General features: G+C 38.5%; 5 protein-coding genes across 5 annotated transcripts; 1 reads left to right on the top strand and 4 right to left on the bottom strand.

The window, feature by feature from the left end:
* Nucleotides 1–260: 260 nt before the first annotated feature.
* On the bottom strand, nt 261–3,494 carry LOC141608274 (uncharacterized). The gene is made up of 2 exons (XM_074427638.1): nt 3,441–3,494; nt 261–3,347 (listed from the first exon to the last, which is right to left on the bottom strand). Exons 1-2 carry the CDS (start codon nt 3,492–3,494, stop codon nt 261–263), a joined length of 3,141 nt encoding a protein of 1,046 aa, XP_074283739.1.
* A 2,471-nt stretch (nt 3,495–5,965) lies between these two features.
* On the top strand, nt 5,966–6,918 carry LOC141608275 (uncharacterized). The gene is made up of 2 exons (XM_074427639.1): nt 5,966–6,045; nt 6,624–6,918. The coding sequence occupies exons 1-2, from the start codon at nt 5,966–5,968 to the stop codon at nt 6,916–6,918; spliced, it is 375 nt and encodes a 124-aa protein (XP_074283740.1).
* LOC141609206 (uncharacterized) lies at nt 6,355–8,562 on the bottom strand. Its single transcript, XM_074428360.1, has 3 exons — nt 8,422–8,562; nt 7,160–8,197; nt 6,355–6,872 (listed from the first exon to the last, which is right to left on the bottom strand). The coding sequence occupies exon 2, from the start codon at nt 8,186–8,188 to the stop codon at nt 7,163–7,165; it is 1,026 nt and encodes a 341-aa protein (XP_074284461.1). The 5' UTR covers nt 8,189–8,197; nt 8,422–8,562; the 3' UTR covers nt 6,355–6,872; nt 7,160–7,162.
* A 1,157-nt stretch (nt 8,563–9,719) lies between these two features.
* On the bottom strand, nt 9,720–10,892 carry LOC141608276 (F-box/kelch-repeat protein At3g06240-like). Its single transcript, XM_074427640.1, has one exon. The coding sequence runs from the start codon at nt 10,890–10,892 to the stop codon at nt 9,720–9,722; it is 1,173 nt and encodes a 390-aa protein (XP_074283741.1).
* A 10,170-nt stretch (nt 10,893–21,062) lies between these two features.
* Nucleotides 21,063–22,119, bottom strand: LOC141608277 (F-box/kelch-repeat protein At3g06240-like). Its single transcript, XM_074427641.1, has 2 exons — nt 21,323–22,119; nt 21,063–21,072 (listed from the first exon to the last, which is right to left on the bottom strand). The coding sequence occupies exons 1-2, from the start codon at nt 22,117–22,119 to the stop codon at nt 21,063–21,065; spliced, it is 807 nt and encodes a 268-aa protein (XP_074283742.1).
* Nucleotides 22,120–22,600: the final 481 nt, after the last annotated feature.

A 22,600-nucleotide genomic window follows, 5' to 3' on the forward strand; every position in this document is an offset into this window, starting at 1 on the left:
ACAGTATAACCTTCAGGAGGTATCATGTAGACCTCTTCATCTAGGAAGCCATGCAAGAATGCATTGTTGATATCTAGTTGATGCAGTGGCCATCCCTTGATTGAAGCCAAAGCAATAAGAGTTCTTACTGTTGCTAATTTGGCCACAGGTGAGAATGTATGCTTGTAGTCAAGGTCCTTTATTTGATTGTAACCTTTGGCCACAAGTCTAGCCTTAAACCTCTCAACTGTCCCATCTGCTTTGTGTTTGATCTTGTACACTCATTTGCACCCTATTGCTTTCTTTCCCTGTGGTAATTCAGTCATTGTCCAGGTCTGATTTGCTTCTAGAGCAGCTAACTCTTTATCCATGGCCTCTACCCATCTTACATCATGTCTTGCTTGTTCAAAATGAGTAGGCTCATGTTCAAGAAAGACATTGTTTAAAAATGCCAAATATGAATTATCAAACATTGGCAATTCAGCAAGAATACTAGCATGTAAGCTAGTATGACTTTTCTTACTTAATTTTGGGCAGTAATAATCATTCAGCAAAGTGGAAGGTCTTCTTTGCCTATCTGACTTTCTTACTGTTTGCTCAGGTTGTATGACATTCTGTATGATATCAGAATTATTATTGTCACTAGGCCTGGATGTGGTACAAGAACTATCTTGTGTGAGACTGTGAATTTCAGTCTCTGTGTCTGGATGTGAGATGTTAACATCATTATCACAAGTATTGTTCTCTGTTGACTGTGGTTGTGAATCCAAAATTCTTTCAGTAGCATCATTAAGAGCTTCAGTAAAAGATTTGTGATGCATCTCATTAGGTACATTAAGTTCAGTTATGTGCTTATGCTGAACCAAATTATCATGTAACTGACGGTGTCTATAAGGAAAAATACTTTCCTTAAATATGACATCTCTACTAGTAAACATTGTATGCTTCTCTAGATCATAGAGTTTGTATCCTTTATTTCCATATGGATATCCTAGAAAAATACATTTTCTAGCCCTATACCCCAACTTGTCTCTCAACTTTGCTGGTACAGTTGCATAACATAGTGACCCAAAAACTCTTAATTCATCATAAGATGGGAGTTCACCAAATAATATTTCATGAGGACATTTCCAATCTAGCTTTGCTACAGGCATTTTATTGATAAGATAAGTAGCTGTGAGTAAACATTCCCCCCAAAATTTGAGAGGCACATTAGATTGGATTTTTAATGCTCTTGCAGTATCTAATAAGTGTCTGTGTTTTCTCTCTACTCTAGCATTTTGTTGTGGTGTGCCTGCAATGCTAGTCTGGTGTATTATTCCTCTAGTATTGAACATCAGTTTGCAGGGTTCTTGTATAAATTCAGTCCCATTGTCTGTCCTTACTAATTTAATTTTCCCACCAAATTGTGTTTCCACATGTATAAGAAAAGCTTTAATTATTTGTGGAACTTTTTGTTTGGTCTGAATGAGATAAGTCCAGGTAGATCTAGAATGATCATCTACTATGGTCAAGAATGATTTAGCACCAAGCATAGTGCTGACTTTATAAGGTCCCCAAACATCCATATGGACCAATTCAAAACAGGTGGAGGCATGAGAATTGCTTCTAGGAAAGGGTATTGCATGATGCTTAGACAAAATGCAAATTTGACAATCAAAAGACTTTGTTCCATTACACAATTGAGCACCAGATACATGTTTCAATTTGTCCATAGATGTATGACCAAGCCTTTGATGCAACAAATACAAATCAGTATCTTTCATACAATTATTTGATTGAACATGCTTATTTAACACTTTGCATTTCTGCTTAACAGTACTATTCTTATACTCCAAATCCTGAGAAATTTTGTATAAACCTGCCTGCTTTCTTCCAGTTGCTAATACTTTCTTATTTGAAAGGTCCTGGAACCAGCATACAGATGGAAAGAAAATAACCCTCATATTAGTATGTTGCAGTAAAGAACCTACAGACAGAAGATTTTGTCTAAAACCAGGTACTACAAAGACATTCTTAAGTTTAATGTGTTCTGTCAGTTGCATTGTTCCTATGTTATGCACCAATTTTAGGCTACCATCAGGAAGAACAACAGTAATAGGTCTGTTTAATTTGGTGATATCATGCAACAACTGTATGTTAGAGGTCATGTGATCAGATGCACCAGTGTCAACTATCCAACTAGATGCATGAGAGTAATCTTGAATAGCATAAGCATATGAGTAATCAGAATTACCTGAAAAATTCATGGACTGTGAAGCATTTGCTGAACCAGCAGTAGAAGAAGGAAACCTCTGAGAGATGTTCTTGATAACTCTGTCAGTGATTGTGTCTACCAATCCAGAAACAAGATCATCATTGTCAGCAATTGAAGTAGAGCCCTTAAGCATGGACTGTGGAGTTTGAAGTGGTGTAAAATCATCATAATCATCAAATTCATCATCACAGTATGAGATGTTGGCATTGTTTGCTCCTCCTCTGTTGTAACCACCCCTGCCCCTCTTGCTATTATGGCCTCCTCTCGCAGCCTTGTTCCTTGCTGCCAGTAACTTTTTGAGCTTGTAACAATGCTCACGAATGTGTCCTTTGATCTTGCAGAAAGTACAGGTCTGAAGCTGAAAACATTCCTCTATCAGATGCCCCTTCTTATTGCAGTTAGCACATTTCTTCTGTGGTGGAGGATCCTCCTGATCAGTCTTCTGCTTCTTAGTGAAGTGATCAGAATTTCCATCTTTAGAAGCAAAAGACTGATGGCTAGCATAAGCATTAGCTTCAGGGACACTCTCTATAAGATCAGAAAGCTGCTTCTGCTTTTCCACCTTCTGCAAAAGTCCCAACACCCTATTTATAGTAGGCATGATCTCCATGGTGAGGACATGTTCCTTGACACTCTCATAAGTAGAATTCAGTCCCATCAATAACTGAATCAACTTTGAATGAGCCTCTCTATCTAGAATTCTCTTAAAGAGATTGCAAGTGCAAGCATTCATTGCTCCACAGATGCACATAGGTAAGGGATCTATATCATCAATTTCTTCCCAAGTTCTCTTCAAAGTACCATAATAGTCAACAATTGGCAGATTATCTTGAGAAATGTTGGTTAGATCTCGCTTGAGCTGATACAACTCAATGCCATTCAGCTGTCCATACCTCTCAACTAACTCGGTCCACAAGTCCTTAGAATAGGTGACATAAGCAAAATTATCCCGAAGCTTCTTGTCCATGGAATGCTTAATCCATTGAAGGACTAACATGTCACACCTTGACCAAAGATTGTACCTCTTGTCAGTTTTGGGAGGTCTAGGACAGGTTCCAGTTACGAAACCGTCCTTGTTCTTAGACGCTAAAGCCAGAAGTACATCTCTCTTCTACAAAAGAAATCCAGTCCCATCAAACAGTGTGTCAGTCAACTTAAGGTTAGGTTGATCATTGTTTGTAAGGGATAAAGGATCATCATAGACATCAACAGAACCAGAGGAATCAGAATGTGGTGGAGAATGTGATGAATCAGGCATCGTGTTTCAGAATGTGTAGGAAAAACGAAGAAGATTTGCAGAATTGTGATAAGAAATGAACAAGAAACCCTAATTTTTAGGAATTTTAGAAAGCAAATGTAAACAATCGAATTTGCAGAAAAATGAAGAGAATCTAGAATTAAACGAACAGCGAAGATCAACGAAAGTAACAGAAAGCTAAGGAAGCAAGAATCTGACAAAAAACAACAATTTCTGCAAGAAACTTCGAATGACGAACAATCAATCTTACAATTCGCAGAAAAACAGAGCTGAGCTTAACAGCAGGAAGAAACAAAAGTTTAATCAACAAACGAGGTAAAATGCGGAAGCGAAGTAACAACGACGAAGAATTTGATCAAAAAACCTAAAAATTAAACTCATGGATCAAAATGTAAACAATTGAAATAACAAATTGTTGAAACATTTTGTGCAAAAGCAGAATCAAGTAGGAGGATCGTTAAACCTGCAGCGACTGATACCATATGAACACTTAAGAATGATAACCTCCATTGATGATAGACTTAAGCTTGCATAGAGAGAGAATCCAAGAGTAAATAGAAGTAGTTTGTTATATTGATCAAAGTAGTTACAGAAGTTGTTACATAATTAAGTGTGATGTATAGTATTTATATACAGACTAACTAACTCACTAATAGACTATGCTTAGCTTTACATAGGATGGTTAGATATTAACTAACTACTTGAGTTAGCTTGTTTAGCTTGAGTGATATAGATATTTCAACAAGGGGCTTAGGCCTTGTTCTTTTGGACTTAAAGTCACTTAATATAAGTTCACTTCAGATTCTATAAGTTCGATTCGATTCGATTCGATCCTATAAGTTCGATTCGATTCTATAAGTTCGATTCGATTCGAGATCCTATAAGTTCGATTCGATTCGAGATCTTATAAGTCCAGATTCGAGATCCTATAAGTTCGATTCGATTCGATTCGAGATCCTATAAGTTCGATTCGAGATCCATACCTCACTTAATTTAAGTTCACTTCGATCCTATAAGTTCGATTCGATTCGATCCTATAAGTTCGATTCGATTCGAGATCCTATAAGTTCGATTCGATTCGATCTTATAAGTTCGATTCGAGATCCTATAAGTTCGATTCGATTCGATTCAGATCGTTATATGTGTATGACGACTTCATTTAAAAATTTACGACCATTTATGTAATTATTGGATCCCAATCCCATAATAACTTGTAAATTTAAAATCAGAACACTTTTTATTAAACCCATTTATAAAATTACTAACCTCTTTTACAAAGTTACCAAATTTCTTCACGGATATTTTTTTTATTAATTCATACCCCGTACTAATTCAGTAACTTAACAAATGAGTCCAATTACTTTTGCCGATTCTAAACACGCAAATACGCAATTGATGTAAAAGAATTTTTTTTATGACATGTGGGCTTTTGAACTTTTCAATTGCATCAATGATATTGGTTATTAAATACATTCCGGATCTTCTGTCCCATTTTCGTGTCTCATTTTGTGTCCCGCTATCTCTCTATTTGACACATAAACTTTTATACTTATTTTAATCACCTTACCCCCACAACAATACCCCACAATACTCATACTTTATCTTATTTTAATCACCTTACCTCACAACAATACTTATTTTAATCATCTTACCCCACAATAATACCTTCCCTCTCTCCAATTACCTTACACCACCACAATACTTTACAATAAAATAATCCTCCCTTAATTTGCGTGCCCTTTTGAAAGGGGAGAGTTAAAATGAATAGGAGGGTGTATTTAATAATATCAGCAAATACTATATGTTAATATTCATACATTCAACATCCAATCCGATTAATAATGAGCAAATACGAACAAACTAATCTTATCTAGAGTCTAAATTTTTTCGCACGTATATAGGTAACATTTGTGCAATTTTATCTTATTGCTAACAAACTAATCTTATCTAATGTCCAAAGTTTTTCTTACGTATAAAATTAACATTTTTTTCTTATAAATATTAAGTAGTTTTTAAGGGTTGAACTCTCTAGATGAAAAAATGTTAAAACTTGAAAAATTAACATTATATAACGTTACTTTTAAAGTCTCTTATATAATAAGAATACTACTGATGTATGTTCGTTATTTAAAAATTCAGCTTAAAAATTAAAAAATAAATAACTTATTGCTAAACTACTAAATTTGAATAGAAAAGGAGATAATATAACAATATATAATTAGGTATAGGATAGTGATAGGGCGTCATCGGGTGACGCCCAAATTGGGTGCCACCCTCTCACAACCCTTTTTAATTGAAGGGATCCCCACTCACCCATGTGAAAGGGTGGCGTCTAAATTGGGTATCACCAGGTGGCGCCCTTTCATTTTTCATAAGTGCATGACTCATTAATCACCCATTACCGTCATGGGACTCATGGGGTCATCTATGTAAGAGTAAAATAAGCAAATTTATGGCGGTATTGCAAGATAATGGTGATACCCTTTTTTACAGCATTAGGAGTTACAAATTCTCAACAAGATGTCAATAAGGAGAGAGCTGAAAACAAAAGGTCAGTGAGAAGTTTAAATTTGTGGTTTTTGACGTTATTAAATAGCTCAAATTCAACTCGTGTAAGTTTCAAGTACTGATAGAAATGCAGGACATTTATGTGATTTGTTCGTATGTAAATGTCTCGACGATATGAAAACTTGTGTATTACTCCAGGGAAAGGAGAACCCTCATGGAAGTGATGAAACTTGTTGAACAATGTCAAGTCTCAACTTTGACCAAAAACTTATTACAATATAAATTATGTGAGATAAATAGGATGAAAGGAGTACTAAATATTGGTTTCACTCTTCCTGTGGAATTAGCCATGGCGGCTTGATTTAGTCATTTGCTATAAGTACGGCTCATACCATCTCAAAACCATTGTAAAATGGTTGCAATTTGGTGGGGCAGGTTTCTAATGTAATGCTATGTTTGTAGCCTGTACTCACAGACTAAGAACACACTATATCAGAGAGGATACATGTTAGCAATTGTATGTATATACATGTTACAATGATTTCAGTTATGGTGTATACACATTTTTACCGACCTCATTCTGAAGATTTAATGTGTTTTGTTTTGTGGGGGTGAATTCAGGCGGTATTTGGGATGGCAATCAGTTCGGTTGAAACCTCAGGAATCAGATGCAGACTTGTATGAGATAGATGTTAATACCCCTACGAGTCTGTCCTTGGAGGGGCCTCGTTCACCAATCTCCGACAGGGAGAAGCCTTCTCCTTCATCAGTCTCCGACAGGGAGGAGCCTTCTCGTTCATCAATCACTGAAACCCACACTACTGCCTCAAAGAACTGGCCATCACGCAAAGCTGCTGAAAAGGTCCAGTCCTACAAGGATATGCCATTGAACATCAAAATGAGGAGACCCAATTGACCATACCCCAGACGACCCATTAATTTCTATCTTTCATTTATGATTGCATAACTTGTCGAGTTTGTACTTAAAGATTAGTTAACATACATAAGTTTAATGTCCCATTCAATTTTTTCTTACTTTAGAAGACGTCAAAACTAGCACGGAAGCATCAGTTACCCATGAGATATGAGAAAGGGACTAAAACAAAGACCAAACATGGACACCACCACAACATGGAAAAAATCTAAATAAAGAATACCTTCTAAACAGGCAGGAAGTTAAGCACTTTGGAAGTTGCTGGAAGATCGCACGAGAATGAGGAATCAGGATGGAGGGTTAAGAGGGTTGAATTAATGCGCTTCACTGAGTACTTGAGAAAAGTCATTCTGATAGTAGGACGAGAACGACCAAGGTCATCAGACACGGATGTAAATGTCCAGACAGCCAAGCACAACATCCTGTCGCCCATAGGAAGCAGCGCATCAAACTCCATTCTACTCTTATTCATATTACTACCAGTGAAGCCAGACTTTGAAGCAGCCCAACGTACTCTCAACCAATGCCCACTTTGAATATCAAAACCACGAACAACACCAGAATATTCAAGGCTATGAAAAAAGATGACATTATCAACAACAGCAGCAACCCGGGTCCAACCTCGGAAATCACGGATGATAGGTTCCCAACCACGGGTAGGGCTATAGGAATAAATGGACGGCGATGGAAGTTTACCGCCTGTGAGATGCATAAGAATGCGAGTATTGGAAGGGTCGGGGATTGGATAATCAGACACTTGACAATCCTTAAGATCAGACGGGTAATCCACGATTGCTTCCCAATTTTGGGGGCCATTCATAGGATCAAAAACCTCAGGTATAAATACTACAGATCCAAAGCTGTATATTTTGGTAGCCAGGCTAATGCAGAAAGGGAAGGAGCAATTTAAGACGGGCTTTGGAACTTGAGACGGGTCCAAATCCAAATCCAAAGAAAGACGAGAGGCGCCCATGAATAATTTCAGGTGAGAATCAAAGTATTGGGGATCAAAGTGGGAAGTATCATAAGAAGAAGAGGGGCCACCAAAGATGTAGAGAAACTTATCGACGGCCACCAGAGAACTAGTAGCAACACATTGAGGCAGTGAAGGCACGTATTTAAGATGAATTTCTTTGGTCTTTAGATCGACCAAATGAAATTCCGCACAATAGATTCGATGTGGTATACCATACGTACTTCCATCTTCTGAATCCAGACTCGTTGACATAACAAGTACCAAATTCTGTTCCATCTCAATCTGCTACACAATACAACATCCATCCAACATAACAAGTACTTATGATCATATAAAGTATAATTTTCGTAAAAAGCAGTTACGAATCGATAAACATCAGACAAGCATTATAAATCCACCAGGCTACCATTATTGAAACATTCAAATAAATACTTAGAATTTTACAACTTTAATTGAAAATAAACAAATACTACAACGAAAATAAATAAGAAAACGAACAATAATATTACCTTGATAGAAAACACGATTTGCTCGGCGGGGTAATGACAAACTAAAAGGGGATGTGATGAGTTGTTCGGAAAATTAGTGTTGATTTCACGAATTACGGAGACTAGGGGGTTGGAGGATACGAGTCTATGGGTTACCGTACCTCACCGGACACTATCGTTTATTCATATGAAGGGCTATATATATAGTACAAGGTACATTGTAAATTTGTAATATGTTAATAGAATATCTCCTAAAGATATGTTAATATATGGACATTTATATAATATCTAAAGATATTTCGTAACACTCTCTAGTCTCTACTCGAAAAAAAAAACCTATGGAACAAAAAAAATCTAATAAAGGAAAAGTGTACAACGATCTCCGTAATACGCATTAGGGGTTGAAACATTGCTTGGAAAACCCGGTGGGACAAACCATGAGTAAGGGAAACAAAGTGCAACGCGTATTTACTCCCCTTCATTAAAACATCGCTCGACATCCTTGAGACGATGTAGCTAAGTTGATTGATTAGCTTCTCAAATATCTTGCTCGGAAGTGCCTTGGTAAAAATATTTGCGAGATTTTTACTAGAGTGGATTTGTTGAACGCTATTATCGAGTTATTGAAGAGGAAGGACGATTTTAATCTATGAAAATTCAAATTGGATGGGGTAACTTTGGTTATATTCGAGTCATCTATTCAAGTAAGTCAAGCCAAGATGGGTCAGTCGATTGTTCCGGTTTGAGTGAATCATTCGAATGATATGTTCCTGAGGTCATTTACATGGATAATAATCTGAGGTAGACCTCCACTTTGATAGTTGGTACGTCCTTACAGAGTTTCAAGCCTATTGATTTTTAATGTCGTTTTTTTTGCTGGTTATAGACTTGTAGTTAACGGAGTACTACGTATGCGGCTCTAGCCTCTATGAAACCTCGGTAGTGGGTAACGTTGAAGCGAAGAGACAATTCCACCACGAGTAGTTTTTTTCGCAGGTCACAATTTATCCTCCCTGTATCACAAATCAGATCAAAAATGATTATTACAAACAGTAGCCATCTGATGGACAACTGAGACGTCATCTAGATGATCATCAAGTTTACGCCATAAGTTATCCTTCAAATTGACAAAATTAACGTCATTATAGCCATCAAGGGATAAACCAAAGAAAATAAAAACTTTAGATGATACTCATAAAACACAATACAGTTGCAACGATCAAAACTTAAATCTACCAGAAGCATTATTCATAAACTCGAAACTAGTCCAATACTAACATTAGATGATCAATGCTCACATTTGTAGCTCTATCTGACTTTCACCATCTTCGATTTCCACCCTGCGTGTTGCCTCTAATTCGTTTTCCACCGGGAACACTCACAAGGCTTCCATTAACAACACAGACATCATACAAACGCTTAACACCATGAACATCATGGATTTCTGCATTTTTATACTGTTTTTGTCTAACAATGTACCATTTAAGTCTGTTTCTTCCAGGCGAACCAGTTTTACAAAGAACTTTCGAACTTGATCCTCCGCCAAAAGCCAGAGGAGTACAACGTGTATCCGAAAACCCCAACAACTTAATCCATGACTCTTTAATTCCATACTCTTTCATAACCCACACGTCGTAACCATCAGCAGAGTTATCGTCATTATTCCGTGTCAACACTGACAAAAACCCATTCAAAACATGTAATGCAGTCACATCATTTCGTTTATCCCGACACTCGTCAAACAACAAATCAGCAAAATTCTGTGAAGTATCCGAATTATCACCAGAGTTATCATCATTATCATTATAATTAGGCAAAGGAATGTCCCGGGTCCAATTTTCGATCAAAAGATCAAAACAAACAATCCGATGCCTATTCCGTAATTCACACCAGTTTAGCCAATGACATAAATGGTTATCATAAACAGCAGCGTACAGACGACCATCTGGTACGCTAGCGACATTATCTGCGCGAGAATTATCAACAATACGCCATAATTTGTCGCTCAAATTCAAAACCGCAATGTGATGTTCATCAATTGCTGCAATCTTATACTCATCATTAACAGGATCATACCCGAACCCAAAACGACTATAGTAAACCGGCCCACTAATCCCAGGGATAGCCGAATAGAATCCGGTAGACGGGTTTATCAACAAAAAATCGGCACCACTACCAAGTAAGAGCAATCCATTACAAAAACCAATCATGGAAATTTCATACGAGGGTCTGAAAAAGTCGGGTAAGGGAAGGGGTACTGGCGGGTTATCCGGCGAGTCGAGATCGGAGGATTGAAGCCTACCTTTTTCGGAGGTGATGAGGAGGCGATTGGTGGCGGAGGAGAGAGAGTGACGGAGATGGCGGAGGATGAAATTTGGGGAAGAAATTAGGGTTTCGAATTGTTTGGAGACGGATTTGAAGCGAAGGAGAGATTTGACGGGTAATTTAGGGAGGATTTCGTCAAGGAGGATTTCTGTTGGGAGCATCGCCATTGTTCGGAGGATTTGAGGTTTTGTTATTGATTTTGATTCATGAATTGATGAATTTAATTGAATGATGCGAAAAAGGGGAACCCTAATATTACGGAGTGTTTTCGAACGGTTTTGAATCGTTCGATTGTTGGTTCGATTGCTGAATTTGGTTGGAGCTTGACTAGATTAACCTTGACCTTGACTCCGATTACCGAGACTTAGAGCATGTACTATAGAGAGGAGCTTTTGATCCTCTTAATTTTTTTCTCTCCTTCTATTTTCTTGACACCTCATTACTTTTTAACCACCTCATTTTTTTCAAAAAATAGGGTTCAAAATAAAAGAAATTAACGAAATAGGGCTTTGTTGAAAGTTATTACCCAAAATGGGTCCACGTCACACCCAAAGCTGGACTTGTATTCAAGTCGCTTTCCCGCTATGCGACTACGTGTTGGGTAACATGAAATTACGATTGCTTTGTGAGCTATTTTAGCTGAAGTCGCTTAGCGGCCCAGCGACTAAGGCCCAAGTCGCCTACGAGCCCAATGACTATAGTATTTACAAAAAAAGAAAAAAGAAAAAATTAGTACTTCCAAAGAATCGAACCTGGGAGGCTTAACAATAATCCTAATCCAATAACCACTGTACCAGGCAAATATTTATATCTTAATTAGCGCAGAAATATATTTAATCTAAACTCATAACGCTGATCTTATTTTAAACAAGTTTATGAGCTGTTATGTGCATTAAATAGTCAAGTTATTACTTATGGTCTAGTGGTTTGGAGGACATTGTTGATTGAGTTTGACGCGGGTTCAATTCCTTCAACATTTCTTATTTGGCCCACAACATTACCAAATTATCCTTATAATCATTTGATATTTACACAAAATGCCATTACATACCCCACCTACCAACCCACAATTAAACACCCAATTACATACCCCACCTATTTATTTCCTCTTTGCCCTTACTTTTTCCACTTTTTCTTAAATACTCCAATTTTCCCTACGTTACCTTTGGTGTGGTACGGAGGGAATACAATATTAGTTTTTTAATTTTTTCCAAAAAAACTGTAAGTCGCTCAGCAGGTAGGCGTTTTCAACTCAAGTCGTTGTCCGGCTGAGCGATTATAATCCGGAACCTAGCTTCACCAAAACCCCGCCTACATGGACCCATTATTGAACCCCATTTTGGAAAAAAATTCTCATTTTCCACTATCTTCATCCTCTTTCTCTATATTTTTCTTATATTTTTCCACAATAGAGAGGAAAACTTCATCTTCCTCTTATATTAATCACTACACTCTAACCTTCAATTTTTTTTTAAAAAATATAAGATTATAATAATATATGACAATATTGATTGGTTGAATAACACAAGGGCCAAGACACAACTTCCTCTAAAATTAGAGGAAGTCCTCTTCATCCTCTTACTAAGAGGATCCTCTACATTAGTTCCACAATAGAGAGGACCTCCTCTAAGAGGAGAGAATGTACTAAGAGAAGGCACAATCCTCTCTATTGTACATGCTCTTAGACTTGGTTTTTTTTTTTGGTACATAAGACTTAGGCCCGGTTCTTTCTGGCTTTTTAGAGCTGAACTGAGCTGAAGTGAATGGAGCTGAACTGAGCTGAACTGAATGGAGCTGAGCTGAACTGAACTGAATGGAGCTGAACTGAACTGAATATAGCTGAACTAAACTGAACTGAACTGAAAAGAGTTGAGCTGAACTGAAGTGAGCTGAAAATAAGCCAGAAAGAACAGGACCTTAGACTTGGTCGTGGGAGCAGGGCCTTGCCAACCCTGAACCGACCTGGGAAGTTATATAATGAAACGGGATATAACAAATTATCTCCCGTAACTTATGTACTACGTGCAAACCAACCCCTTAAGTTTCACTTGTAGTAAATTAGCCCTATAAGTTTTCAAAAATGTGCAATTAAGCACAAATCAAGTTTTCTACCATTTTTTTAAATTAAAACTATTATTTTCTATTATAAAAACCATTTTAAATATATCTATTAAAAGTTATATACAATATTTATATATTCAACCAAAAATGTGAACCAAATTTAATATACAAAAATTTGATATGATCATGTAACTTTTTATCGTAACGTCGCTAAAAATTCTCATATTATGAATATTTTTCCACCAAAATAATTAAAAAAATATTTAAACATGCTTTCTAATAATTAGGAATTTTAGGATTAATATTTGATCAATAATAGTAAAATATATTTAATTTAATAAATTTCATTCTTAAATTAGGATATGTGCTTAATTGCACATTGAGAGAAATTTATGAGGTCGATTTGCTACATTTTAGAAGTTAAGGGGTTTGATTGCACATAGCATCAAACTTATGGGGGTGATTTGCTATATTTCCCTATAACTGAAATAACGTTTGTTTCAAACTTGTTAATTCAAAAGAAATCGAAGGTTTTCTATTTGTTATTGCTCATTTATGGACGCATTTTACTATTTTACAGGTTTTTTGTCATCACAAAAGTTTCGGAGAGACGGTCTCTCAATCGCGTTATTGAGAGACCTGTCACATGATGGGGTGAGAAATCCACTGTAAATCCCTTTTGTCATTTGTTTTCCGTACCTTACCTTTTTTTTCCCCAAAAACAAAAAACCAAACGCTTTTTAGTTCTCTTCATCATAAAATTAATCAAATCCGTCAGATTATTCAACTATGGCGCTAGTTCTCAGGCCGATCAAATCCGTCAGATTATTCTAATTTATTTAATGGGTAATTGAACGACCCCTTACTCTCCTTTTTAGATTTTTATGTAACTAGTATAAATAATAAACATGGGATTGTTTAAAAAATAATCCAAAAATAATCACATCTTGTAATCCGAAAAATTGAGGGAAAATTTATGTACTTTTGTTCAAAATTGTTATTAAAAAAGTTATTGTTAATTATAAATGAATGAATTGAATAAGTTAACTCAATTATATTTCATACTAGGTAGAATTTCGTGTTTCGAATGATTAGTTCTATATCCGATTTTATATATTTTTAATTTTCATATTATTAAAATATTATATACCTAGAGCTACATACAAATTTATAGATTTTAAATTTATTATATAAACTATTTTACCCTGAGTATATAACCATTTTAATTTTACTATTTACATATTTTGCTAAATACCAAAATTGCGGCAATACAAAATTTGTGGTTACAAGTATCATCACCAATTTCTCAGCAATAGAGGATCAAAAGTTCAAAACCAACACCTAGTCAATCTAACTAGTATAAATAATGAACAAGTACATAAATTTCATCAAGGAATCAACCAAACAATATGGTGAAATTCCCAGGAGACCCAGGTTCAAGCCTCCTTAAGAGCAAAATCTTGTGGAGCATTCTTGGCCTGAGTCCATGCTTAATAGACTTCGAGCCTGTCACCCTCGGGTGGCTTACCTGGTATACGTGGTTTGCAGGCTATCACGTACACCCGAGGGTTTACCCAGTGCGCACCGAAGGTAGCAGCTGCGGGTTCCCTCGTCAAAAAAAAAAAAAAAAAAAAAAAAAAAATCATATAATCAAACACAGACTCTAGATTATCAATCTTGATACACACTGTTAAAAATGTTTAAAAATGTACACTCAGTAATCTTCCTTGATTGACCATCCTTCCTGTGCACCCTGATCGTTGTCGCGAATTCGTTGTCCACCGGGAACACTCACAAGGCTTCCATTAACAATCCAAACATCACACAAACACTCAACACCGTGAACATCATGGATTTCTGCATCGTAAAATTGTTTCTCTCTAACATTGTACCATTTAAGTAAAAGAAATTCAGGTCGGTATCTCCTAGCCACAAGAAATTTACAAAGCACTTTCAAATTTAATCCTCTTCCAAAAGCGAGAGGAGTATAATTTGGATCCGTAAATCCCAACAACTTAACCCGCGACTCTTTAATTCCATACTCTTCCATAACCCACACATCGTAACCATCGTCACCCGTATTACTCGTGGTCAACACCGATAAAAGCCCGTCCAAAACATGTAATTCAGTCACGTCATTTCGTTCATCCCGACTATCAACAAAATTATCACCAGAGTTATCTTTGTAATCAGGTAAAGGAATGTCCTGTGTCCAATATTCAATACAAAGGTCGAAACAAACAATTCGATGCTTATTCTGTAATCGACTCCAAATCGACAACCCTACGCCATAACTTGTCCTTCAAATTGGCAACCATAATGACATATTCATCAAATATGACAATTTTATAGTCATCATTAATAGCATCGTACCCGAACCCGTAACTACAATGGTAAGGCGACGAACCACCATAAGGGATGACAGTATAGAACCCGGTAGATGGATTGATCAACATAAATTTATTGTCATAACGACCGGCACGAAGTAAGAGTAAGCCATTGCAACAACCGACTATGGAATGATTCGAAATGTATCTGAAAAACATGGGTACGGGAATGGATACAGTGTAAGGTTTTGAAGAAGGTTAATTGTTATTGATGATTTTCAATGAATACAAAACATGTCCTTATATACTATTACAATGAATTGAATCACAAGAAAGCTAGCTAAGAATATTTACCTTAAACCTATCAAATTAAACTAAGGTAATTACAAAGATTGGAAAGAATACAATTAAGGAAAATAAAGATTACAATGATAATAAGGAAAGCTATGATACGGTAGTATCACTAACACGCCCCCGCAAGACGGACGACCCAAAGAAAAGACCGATCTTGGATAATAGAGACTCGAAACGAGGACGAGGCAACGGCTTGGTAAGAGCATCGGCGAGTTGATCAGTCCCAGAAATGTGTTGAACACGAAGGGTTCCTTGTTGTACTTGCTCCCGGACAAAGTGAAATGCAAGAGCCAAATGTTTCATTCGAGAATGAAAAACGGGATTAGCAGAATAATGAGTAGCACTAAGATTATCACAATAGATAACCGGTGGTGTAGAAAATGGAACACGAAGTTCAGTAAGTAAAGAATGCAGCCAAGTGAGTTCAGCGGAAGTGGTAGCAACAACCCGGAATTCGGCCTCAGTAGACGAGCATGCTAAAGCACGCTGTTTCTTGGACGCCCAAGATATGGCATTGCGACCAAGATATGTGATGAAGCCAGTCGTAGAGACAAAAGAGTCGCGGTCCCCAGCAAAGTCAGCATCACAATAAGCATGAAGACGAGATGGGGATGAACGATAGAGTTGTAAACCAACATGGGACGTGCCATTTAAGTAGCGAAGTAAACGTTTAAGAGCACTCCAGTGGAGCTCGGTGGGACGCTTCATAAATTGGGCCAATTTATTCACAGCAAAAGCAATGTCGGGACGAGTAAAAGAGAGATATTGTAGACTACCAAGTATAGCCCGATAGTCGGTGGGATTGGTAATTGCAGGACTCCCATCAAGATGAAGAGGAGGGTTGGCAGCTAGAGGTGTGCTAGCTGGTTTTGACTCGATCATTTTATGATTGTGCAATAAGTCATGGATATATTTGGATTGTGTCAGAAGAAGACCATTGGGGTTGGGGGTGACCTCGACGCCTAAGAAATACGACAACGTGCCTAAGTCTTTTAATGAGAAACGTGTGGCAAGAGACTCGATAAATGACGACACATGAGACGAATTGGAGCCAGTGATAATATCATCGACATAGACCAACAAATAAAGGGTGTGTGACGGTGTCGTATATAGAAACAATGACGGGTCAGCAAGGGAAGCCACGAAACCGAGGCCAATGAGATGCTGCTTGAGTGTCGTGTACCAGGCACGTGGAGCCTGTTTAAGACCGTATAAAGCTTTGGTGAGCTTACATACATAAGTGGGGTGTTCGGGATCAGTGAATCCCGGTGGTTGTGCCATATAAACTTCATCAGATAGAGTGCCATTAAGAAAGGCGTTGTTAATGTCGAGTTGGCGAAGACACCAACCCTTAGTGAGAGCAATAGACAACAAAGTACGTACCGTGGCAGGTTTGACAACCGGACTAAACGTTTCGGAATAATCAATGCCGGGGCGTTGAAGAAATCCTTTTGCAACAAGTCGAGCTTTATATTTGTCAATCGTGTTGTCAGGGTTATATTTGATTCGATAAATCCATTTACAACCTATTAAATTGTAGGCCGGGTTAGAGGGAACCAGTGTCCATGTTTTGTTCTTTTGCAAGGCATTATATTCAGAGATCATTGCATCACGCCATAACGGGTCAACCAAAGCTTGTTTCGTGGTGTTTGGAAGACGGGAAGGAGGGAGCAGGGTGGCAGTTTTGGCATATTTGGGGTTTGGTTTTCGAATGTTGTTAGATAGGCGAGTGGTAGCACGAGAGGGAGGTGGAGGTGGAGGTGGGGGTGGAGGTGGTGGCGTGGAGGCAGGGCCAGGAGTAGTGGCAGTGGGTGTCGAGAGAGGTTGAGGAACAGGGGAAGGTGTGGACTGGGTAACAGGGGAGGTGGGTGTTTGCGGGGTATGTCGAGGAGAGGTAGGGGGTAGTGTTGGGTGATGAGGACGTAGGGGTTGAGGTGGGGGCAGCGGAGAGGGTAGGGACTGGTTCATAGAACCAGGGGGAAGTGGATACAGGGGAGGTAGCGGGGGTTGTTTGGGGACGGACAAGATCCGGGTATGGAAAACAGGATTCAACAAACTTGACATGTCGAGAGACAAAAATTTTATGTGATGTTGGGTCAAGGCAATAAAAGGCGCTTTGGGTGGGCGAGTATCCGACAAAGACACAAGGTTTGGACCGTGGTTCTAATTTATGAGACGTATATGGTCGAAGCCACGGGTAACAAAGGCACCCGAAACTTCGAAGTTTTGCGTAGTTGGGTTGGGTACCGAATAGGGTAGAGTAGGGAGATGAGTTTGTTAATGTGGGGGTGGGTAGTCTGTTGATGAGGTAAACAGCGGTGGAAAACGCATGAGTCCAAAACATTGCGGGTAAACGAGCATGAGCTAAGAGAGACATACCGGTTTCAACAATGTGACGATGTCGACGTTCGGCGTACCCGTTTAATTCAGGGGTGTGAGGAGGGGTCGTAAGATGTGTGATGCCATCGTTATTTAGTGTGTGTGCCATTTTAATATACTCTCCTCCATTATCAGAATAAATTTGCAAAATTGGCCGTTTAAAAAATTTTTCAACTAGTTTTTGAAATCGAACAAAAACGGTGGTAGCATCGGATTTTAATTTCAACGGATATAGCCACATATACTTTGTAAAATGATCAACAAATAGAATGTAATATTTGAAATTATCATAGGAAATAACTGGAGATGACCATACATCGGTAAAAATCAAATCCAATGGTGCTTTAGATTGTATCGTAGATGTAGAAAATTCTAACTTATGACTCTTGTGTATATGACAAGAGTTACAAAAATTCACTAATGAACTAGGAACGGAAATAGAAAACTTTGAAATTAAAGAACGTAATATTTTCGCCGAAGGGTGTCCAAGACGATGATGCCAACCATAGTCTTTGGAGAGACGGCTAGTGTAAGCGAGCGTTTGAGGAGGGTGCCATTCATAGACTCCACCATTAGACGGTCCGCTTATTAGAATCCGATGCGTTTGAGAGTCCTTTATAGAAAAAGAAGTTTGTGAAAATTCGAAATAAGCATGGTTGTCAAGGCAAAATTGTGAAACAGATAAAATATTGCGAGAAATTGCGGGAACAAATAAAACGTTTGTAAAAGATAAATTAGAGGTGGAGGAGAGTGATATATGAAACGAACCTATGCGAGAGATAGGCAAGGCAGACCCATCGCCAATAACGAGTTCATCACTGCCATCGTACGGTGCGTGTAGGGCAAGATTTTCGAGATCATTTGTTATGTGATGGGTAGCCCCGCTGTCAACAAGCCAAGGGCGAGAGGCAGCATGTGAGGTGGGATGCGTGGTGGCTGTGTGAGCTTGGGGTGATTGGCGGTTTTGGCGAGGTGGGAAGGCAGAAGATGGTGGAAAAACCACATCGGGATAGTCGCGTTTGAACTTGAAACAGCTGGATATGACATGGCCTATTGCGCGACAATATTGGCACTTGCCTTTGAACGGGGCAGGGGTGTAGTTATCCGTGGAAGGAGGTGGATTGGCAGAGGTGGAGGCACGGTTGTTGTTGGGAGTGTAGGGACGGGTGTAGGTGCGAGCAGCGTGGGCTTGGTGAGCAGGTTGGGTTTGAGCAGGATGGGCGGAAGCGGGAAAGGGGGTGGGTTTGGAGAGGTTCTTTTGGGTGAGGTCATAGTTAATCAATTTTTCATAGAGGGTGTCGAAGGAAATTGGGTCATCTCGGGCATTAATGGCGTCGATAATGGGTTTGTAGGTTTCGTAGTCTAAGCCACGAATAATTTCAGCAATGATATCTTCGTTATCCATTGGCTTGCCTAAGATTGCGAGTTTGTCGGTGCAAGATTTTATGGAGTGCATATAGTCGGTGATGGATTGGGTCGATTCTTTGGTGATGGATTTGAGGCGGTCTTTGACTTGTAGGATGTGGCCACGGGTGGATTTAGCATAGGTGTTGGTGAGAACGGTCCATACATCATGAGAGGTTGGGGCACGCATTACAAGGGCATGGGTTTTGGGTGTTAAGGTGCCAAGTAGGGCACCTTTGATAAGTTGGTCTTGACGTTTCCAAGTGTGAAACGCAGGGTTGGTGGTGACGGCGGATTTGTCGGTGTCTGTGGGAGAGGAGATGGTGTCGGGTGGGCATGGGTGGGTTCCGTCGAGGTATTTGAGTAGGTCGTAACCGGTGAGGAACGATGCAACTTGATCTTGCCATTGCATGAACGTTAGTGGAGTGAGTTTGTCAACCATAGAGAGATTGACAAGATAGAGTGGAACACTCGGTTCGTGGATGTTTTTGATGGTGTTGCTCGACATAGCGAGGGTTGGGCAAAGGACGGTTGGATTTTATGTGGATCGAAGGGCAATTGATACCATGTAAGGTTTTGAAGAAGGTTAATTGTTATTGATGATTTTCAATGAATACAAAACATGTCCTTATATACTATTACAATGAATTGAATCACAAGAAAGCTAGCTAAGAATATTTACCTTAAACCTATCAAATTAAACTAAGGTAATTACAAAGATTGGAAAGAATACAATTAAGGAAAATAAAGATTACAATGATAATAAGGAAAGCTATGATACGGTAGTATCACTAACATACAGGTGGGTGTTCCGGGGAATCAAAATCGGAGGAGCGGAGCTCACTTTTTCCTGTGGTGATGAGGAGGCGACTGGTGGCGAAGGAGAGAGAGTGACGGAGGTGGCGACTGATGAAATTTGGGGAAGAAATTAGTGTTCGGAATTGTTTGGAGACGCATTTGAAGCGAAGGAGAGATTTGGCGGGTAATTTTGGAAGGATTTCTTCCAACATTATTTCTGTGGGAAGCATCGCCATTTTTGGAGAGGTTTGATTATGATTTCTGATTAATTGAATTGAACTAGTACCATTTAGACCGGGAAAAATTGACCCGGCAGGTACTCGAGCCGACACCCGAACTCAGGACCCAAGGTTGATCCAAAACCAGAGTTGAGCCGATCCAATAGAACCTGACTCGAATGTTCAATGTTGCAAAATGATTATACTCGATAAAAAACTTGATAATAGTTGACCCGAAAATGAACCGAACTCGAAATGACGCTGTCCGACCCAAAGCCATCAATCCCAAAGTTGATCAAAACCCGACCTGGCTGACCCGTTTACTAAGTCTAGACTACCGTTGCCTTGGTATGTGTAGTGCTTAGTCTTAAATTTAATTGAATGCTTCATACCAATTACAGAGTTTGTGTAAAGCTTAGTCTTAAATTGAACTAATCTTTGCTCAAAAAAAAAAAAAGAAGAAAAGAAAGAATTGGACTTGTCTTCAATTGAATTGAACTAGTCTTAAATTGAACTAGTTTTATATTTTACTCTCTCCGTTATACTTTTATACAAATTCTCATTTGTGATGGGCATATCCGTCGCACTTACAAGGGGTAAAGTACTACCCGTGTAGAGTAGATAAGACAAGAGAAGAGTGCATAGGGAGTAACAATCTGTTTTGTTTTATCTAGCCAGATGAATATTACTTGGCCCATTGTAAGCTTATAACGAACTTGTCCGTCACAAGAGAAGAGTGCATAGGGAGTAACAATCTCACATTCCTTTTTTAAATTACTACTTTGTATTATTCTTTTCATTTACACCTTACAACATTACATCATTTAAAAATAAAATCCAATTGCTGAAAGAAAAAGATGAGGATCTAACTTACCGTGATGCATGAACATAGAAAACACAGAACATCATCCTGCTGTGTAAATCCAGCCCCGTACTTATTTATATAATAAATGTACTCATTTAATCTTTAATCATGATTCGTACCTATTTTATTACAATTAGTACCACTTTTTCCTAAAATTGTAAAATAGTCTCTCAATAAACTTATTGAAAGACCGTCTCTTAGGATCATCCTCACGAATTCTTTCTCCGCCAGGAATAGTCACAAGGCTTCCATTAACAACACAAGCTTGATACAAATGCTCAACGCCGTGAATATCATGGATTTCTGCATTGTTATATTGTTTCTCTCTAACATTGTACCATTTAAGTCGATATCCCCAAGACTCACCAGCTTTACAAAGCACTTTCGAATTTGATCCTCCGTCAAAAGCGAGAGGAGTACAACGTGGATCTGAAAACCCAAACAACTTGACCCACGACTCTTTAATTCCATACTCTTTCATAACCCACACATCGTAACAATCACGACCTGTTTTACTCTGGGTTAACACCGATAAAAGCCCGTCCAAAACATGTAAAGCAGTCACCTCATTTCGTCCACGCCGACAATCCTCAACCAAAAAATTAGCAAAATGCGAAGAAGTAGCGGAATTATCAACAGCGTTATCTTTAAAATCAGGCAAAGGAACGTCCTTTGTCAAATTTTCAATACAAAGGTCGAAACAAATTATTCGATGTTTGTTGTGTAATCGAGACCAAACCAACCAATGACATAAATGGTTATCACAAACAGCAGCCACCCGATTACCATATGCTACTTCAAATACAATATCATCAAGGTAACGCCATAACTTATCCTTCAAATTCGCAACATGAAGACCATTATAGCCAGAAAATATGACAATTTTATAGTCATCATTAATAGCATCATACCCGAACCCGTAATTACAATAGCAAACCAGCTCATTGCCACCAGGGATGACAGTATAGAACCCGGTAGACGGGTTCATCAACAAAAAATTGGTGTTATTAAAACCGCTACCAAGTAAGAGTAAGCCATTGCAACAACCGATTATGGGACGATATGGGCTGGGTTTGAAAAGCTCGGGTATGGGAAGGGGTACAAGCGGGTTTTCCGGCGACTCGAGATCGCAGCAGTTGAGGCCACTATCTCCTGTGGTGATGAGGAGGCGACTGGTGGCGGAGGAGAGAGAGTGACGGAGGTGGCGACGGAAGAAATTTGGGGAAGAAATTACTGTTTGGAAATGTTTGGAGACGCATTTGAATCGAAGGATAGATTTGGCGGGTAATTTGGGGAGGATTTCTTCAAGGATTAATTCTGATGGAAGCATTGCCATTGTTGGAGAGATCTGATTAATGATTTCCGATTCAAGAAATGATGGAACTGAATTGAACTAGTCTAAATCCTTGCACATTTATACTGTATGCTACATATGTGTAAAGCTTAGTCTTGAATTGAACTTCTCTTAA

This window comes from Silene latifolia, chromosome 10 (assembly GCF_048544455.1).
Source record: "Silene latifolia isolate original U9 population chromosome 10, ASM4854445v1, whole genome shotgun sequence".
NCBI classification, from domain to species: domain Eukaryota; kingdom Viridiplantae; phylum Streptophyta; class Magnoliopsida; order Caryophyllales; family Caryophyllaceae; genus Silene; species Silene latifolia.

What these genes read in the sequence shown, in the direction of transcription:
- LOC141608274 (XM_074427638.1), bottom strand. Translation starts at nt 3,494, where the DNA reads ATGCCTGATTCATCACATTCTCCACCACATTCTGATTCCTCTGGTTCT. An exon ending in ATTCCTCTGGTTCTGTTGAT is followed by an intron (nt 3,348 to 3,440) that starts GTCTATGATGAT and finishes TTTCTTTTGTAG; the next exon opens with AAGAGAGATGTACTTCTGGC.
- LOC141608275 (XM_074427639.1), top strand. Translation starts at nt 5,966, where the DNA reads ATGGTGATACCCTTTTTTACAGCATTAGGAGTTACAAATTCTCAACAA. An exon ending in GAGAGAGCTGAAAACAAAAG is followed by an intron (nt 6,046 to 6,623) that starts GTCAGTGAGAAG and finishes GGGTGAATTCAG; the next exon opens with GCGGTATTTGGGATGGCAAT.
- LOC141609206 (XM_074428360.1), bottom strand. Translation starts at nt 8,188, where the DNA reads ATGGAACAGAATTTGGTACTTGTTATGTCAACGAGTCTGGATTCAGAA.
- LOC141608276 (XM_074427640.1), bottom strand. Translation starts at nt 10,892, where the DNA reads ATGGCGATGCTCCCAACAGAAATCCTCCTTGACGAAATCCTCCCTAAA.
- LOC141608277 (XM_074427641.1), bottom strand. Translation starts at nt 22,119, where the DNA reads ATGAACCCGTCTACCGGGTTCTATACTGTCATCCCTGGTGGCAATGAG.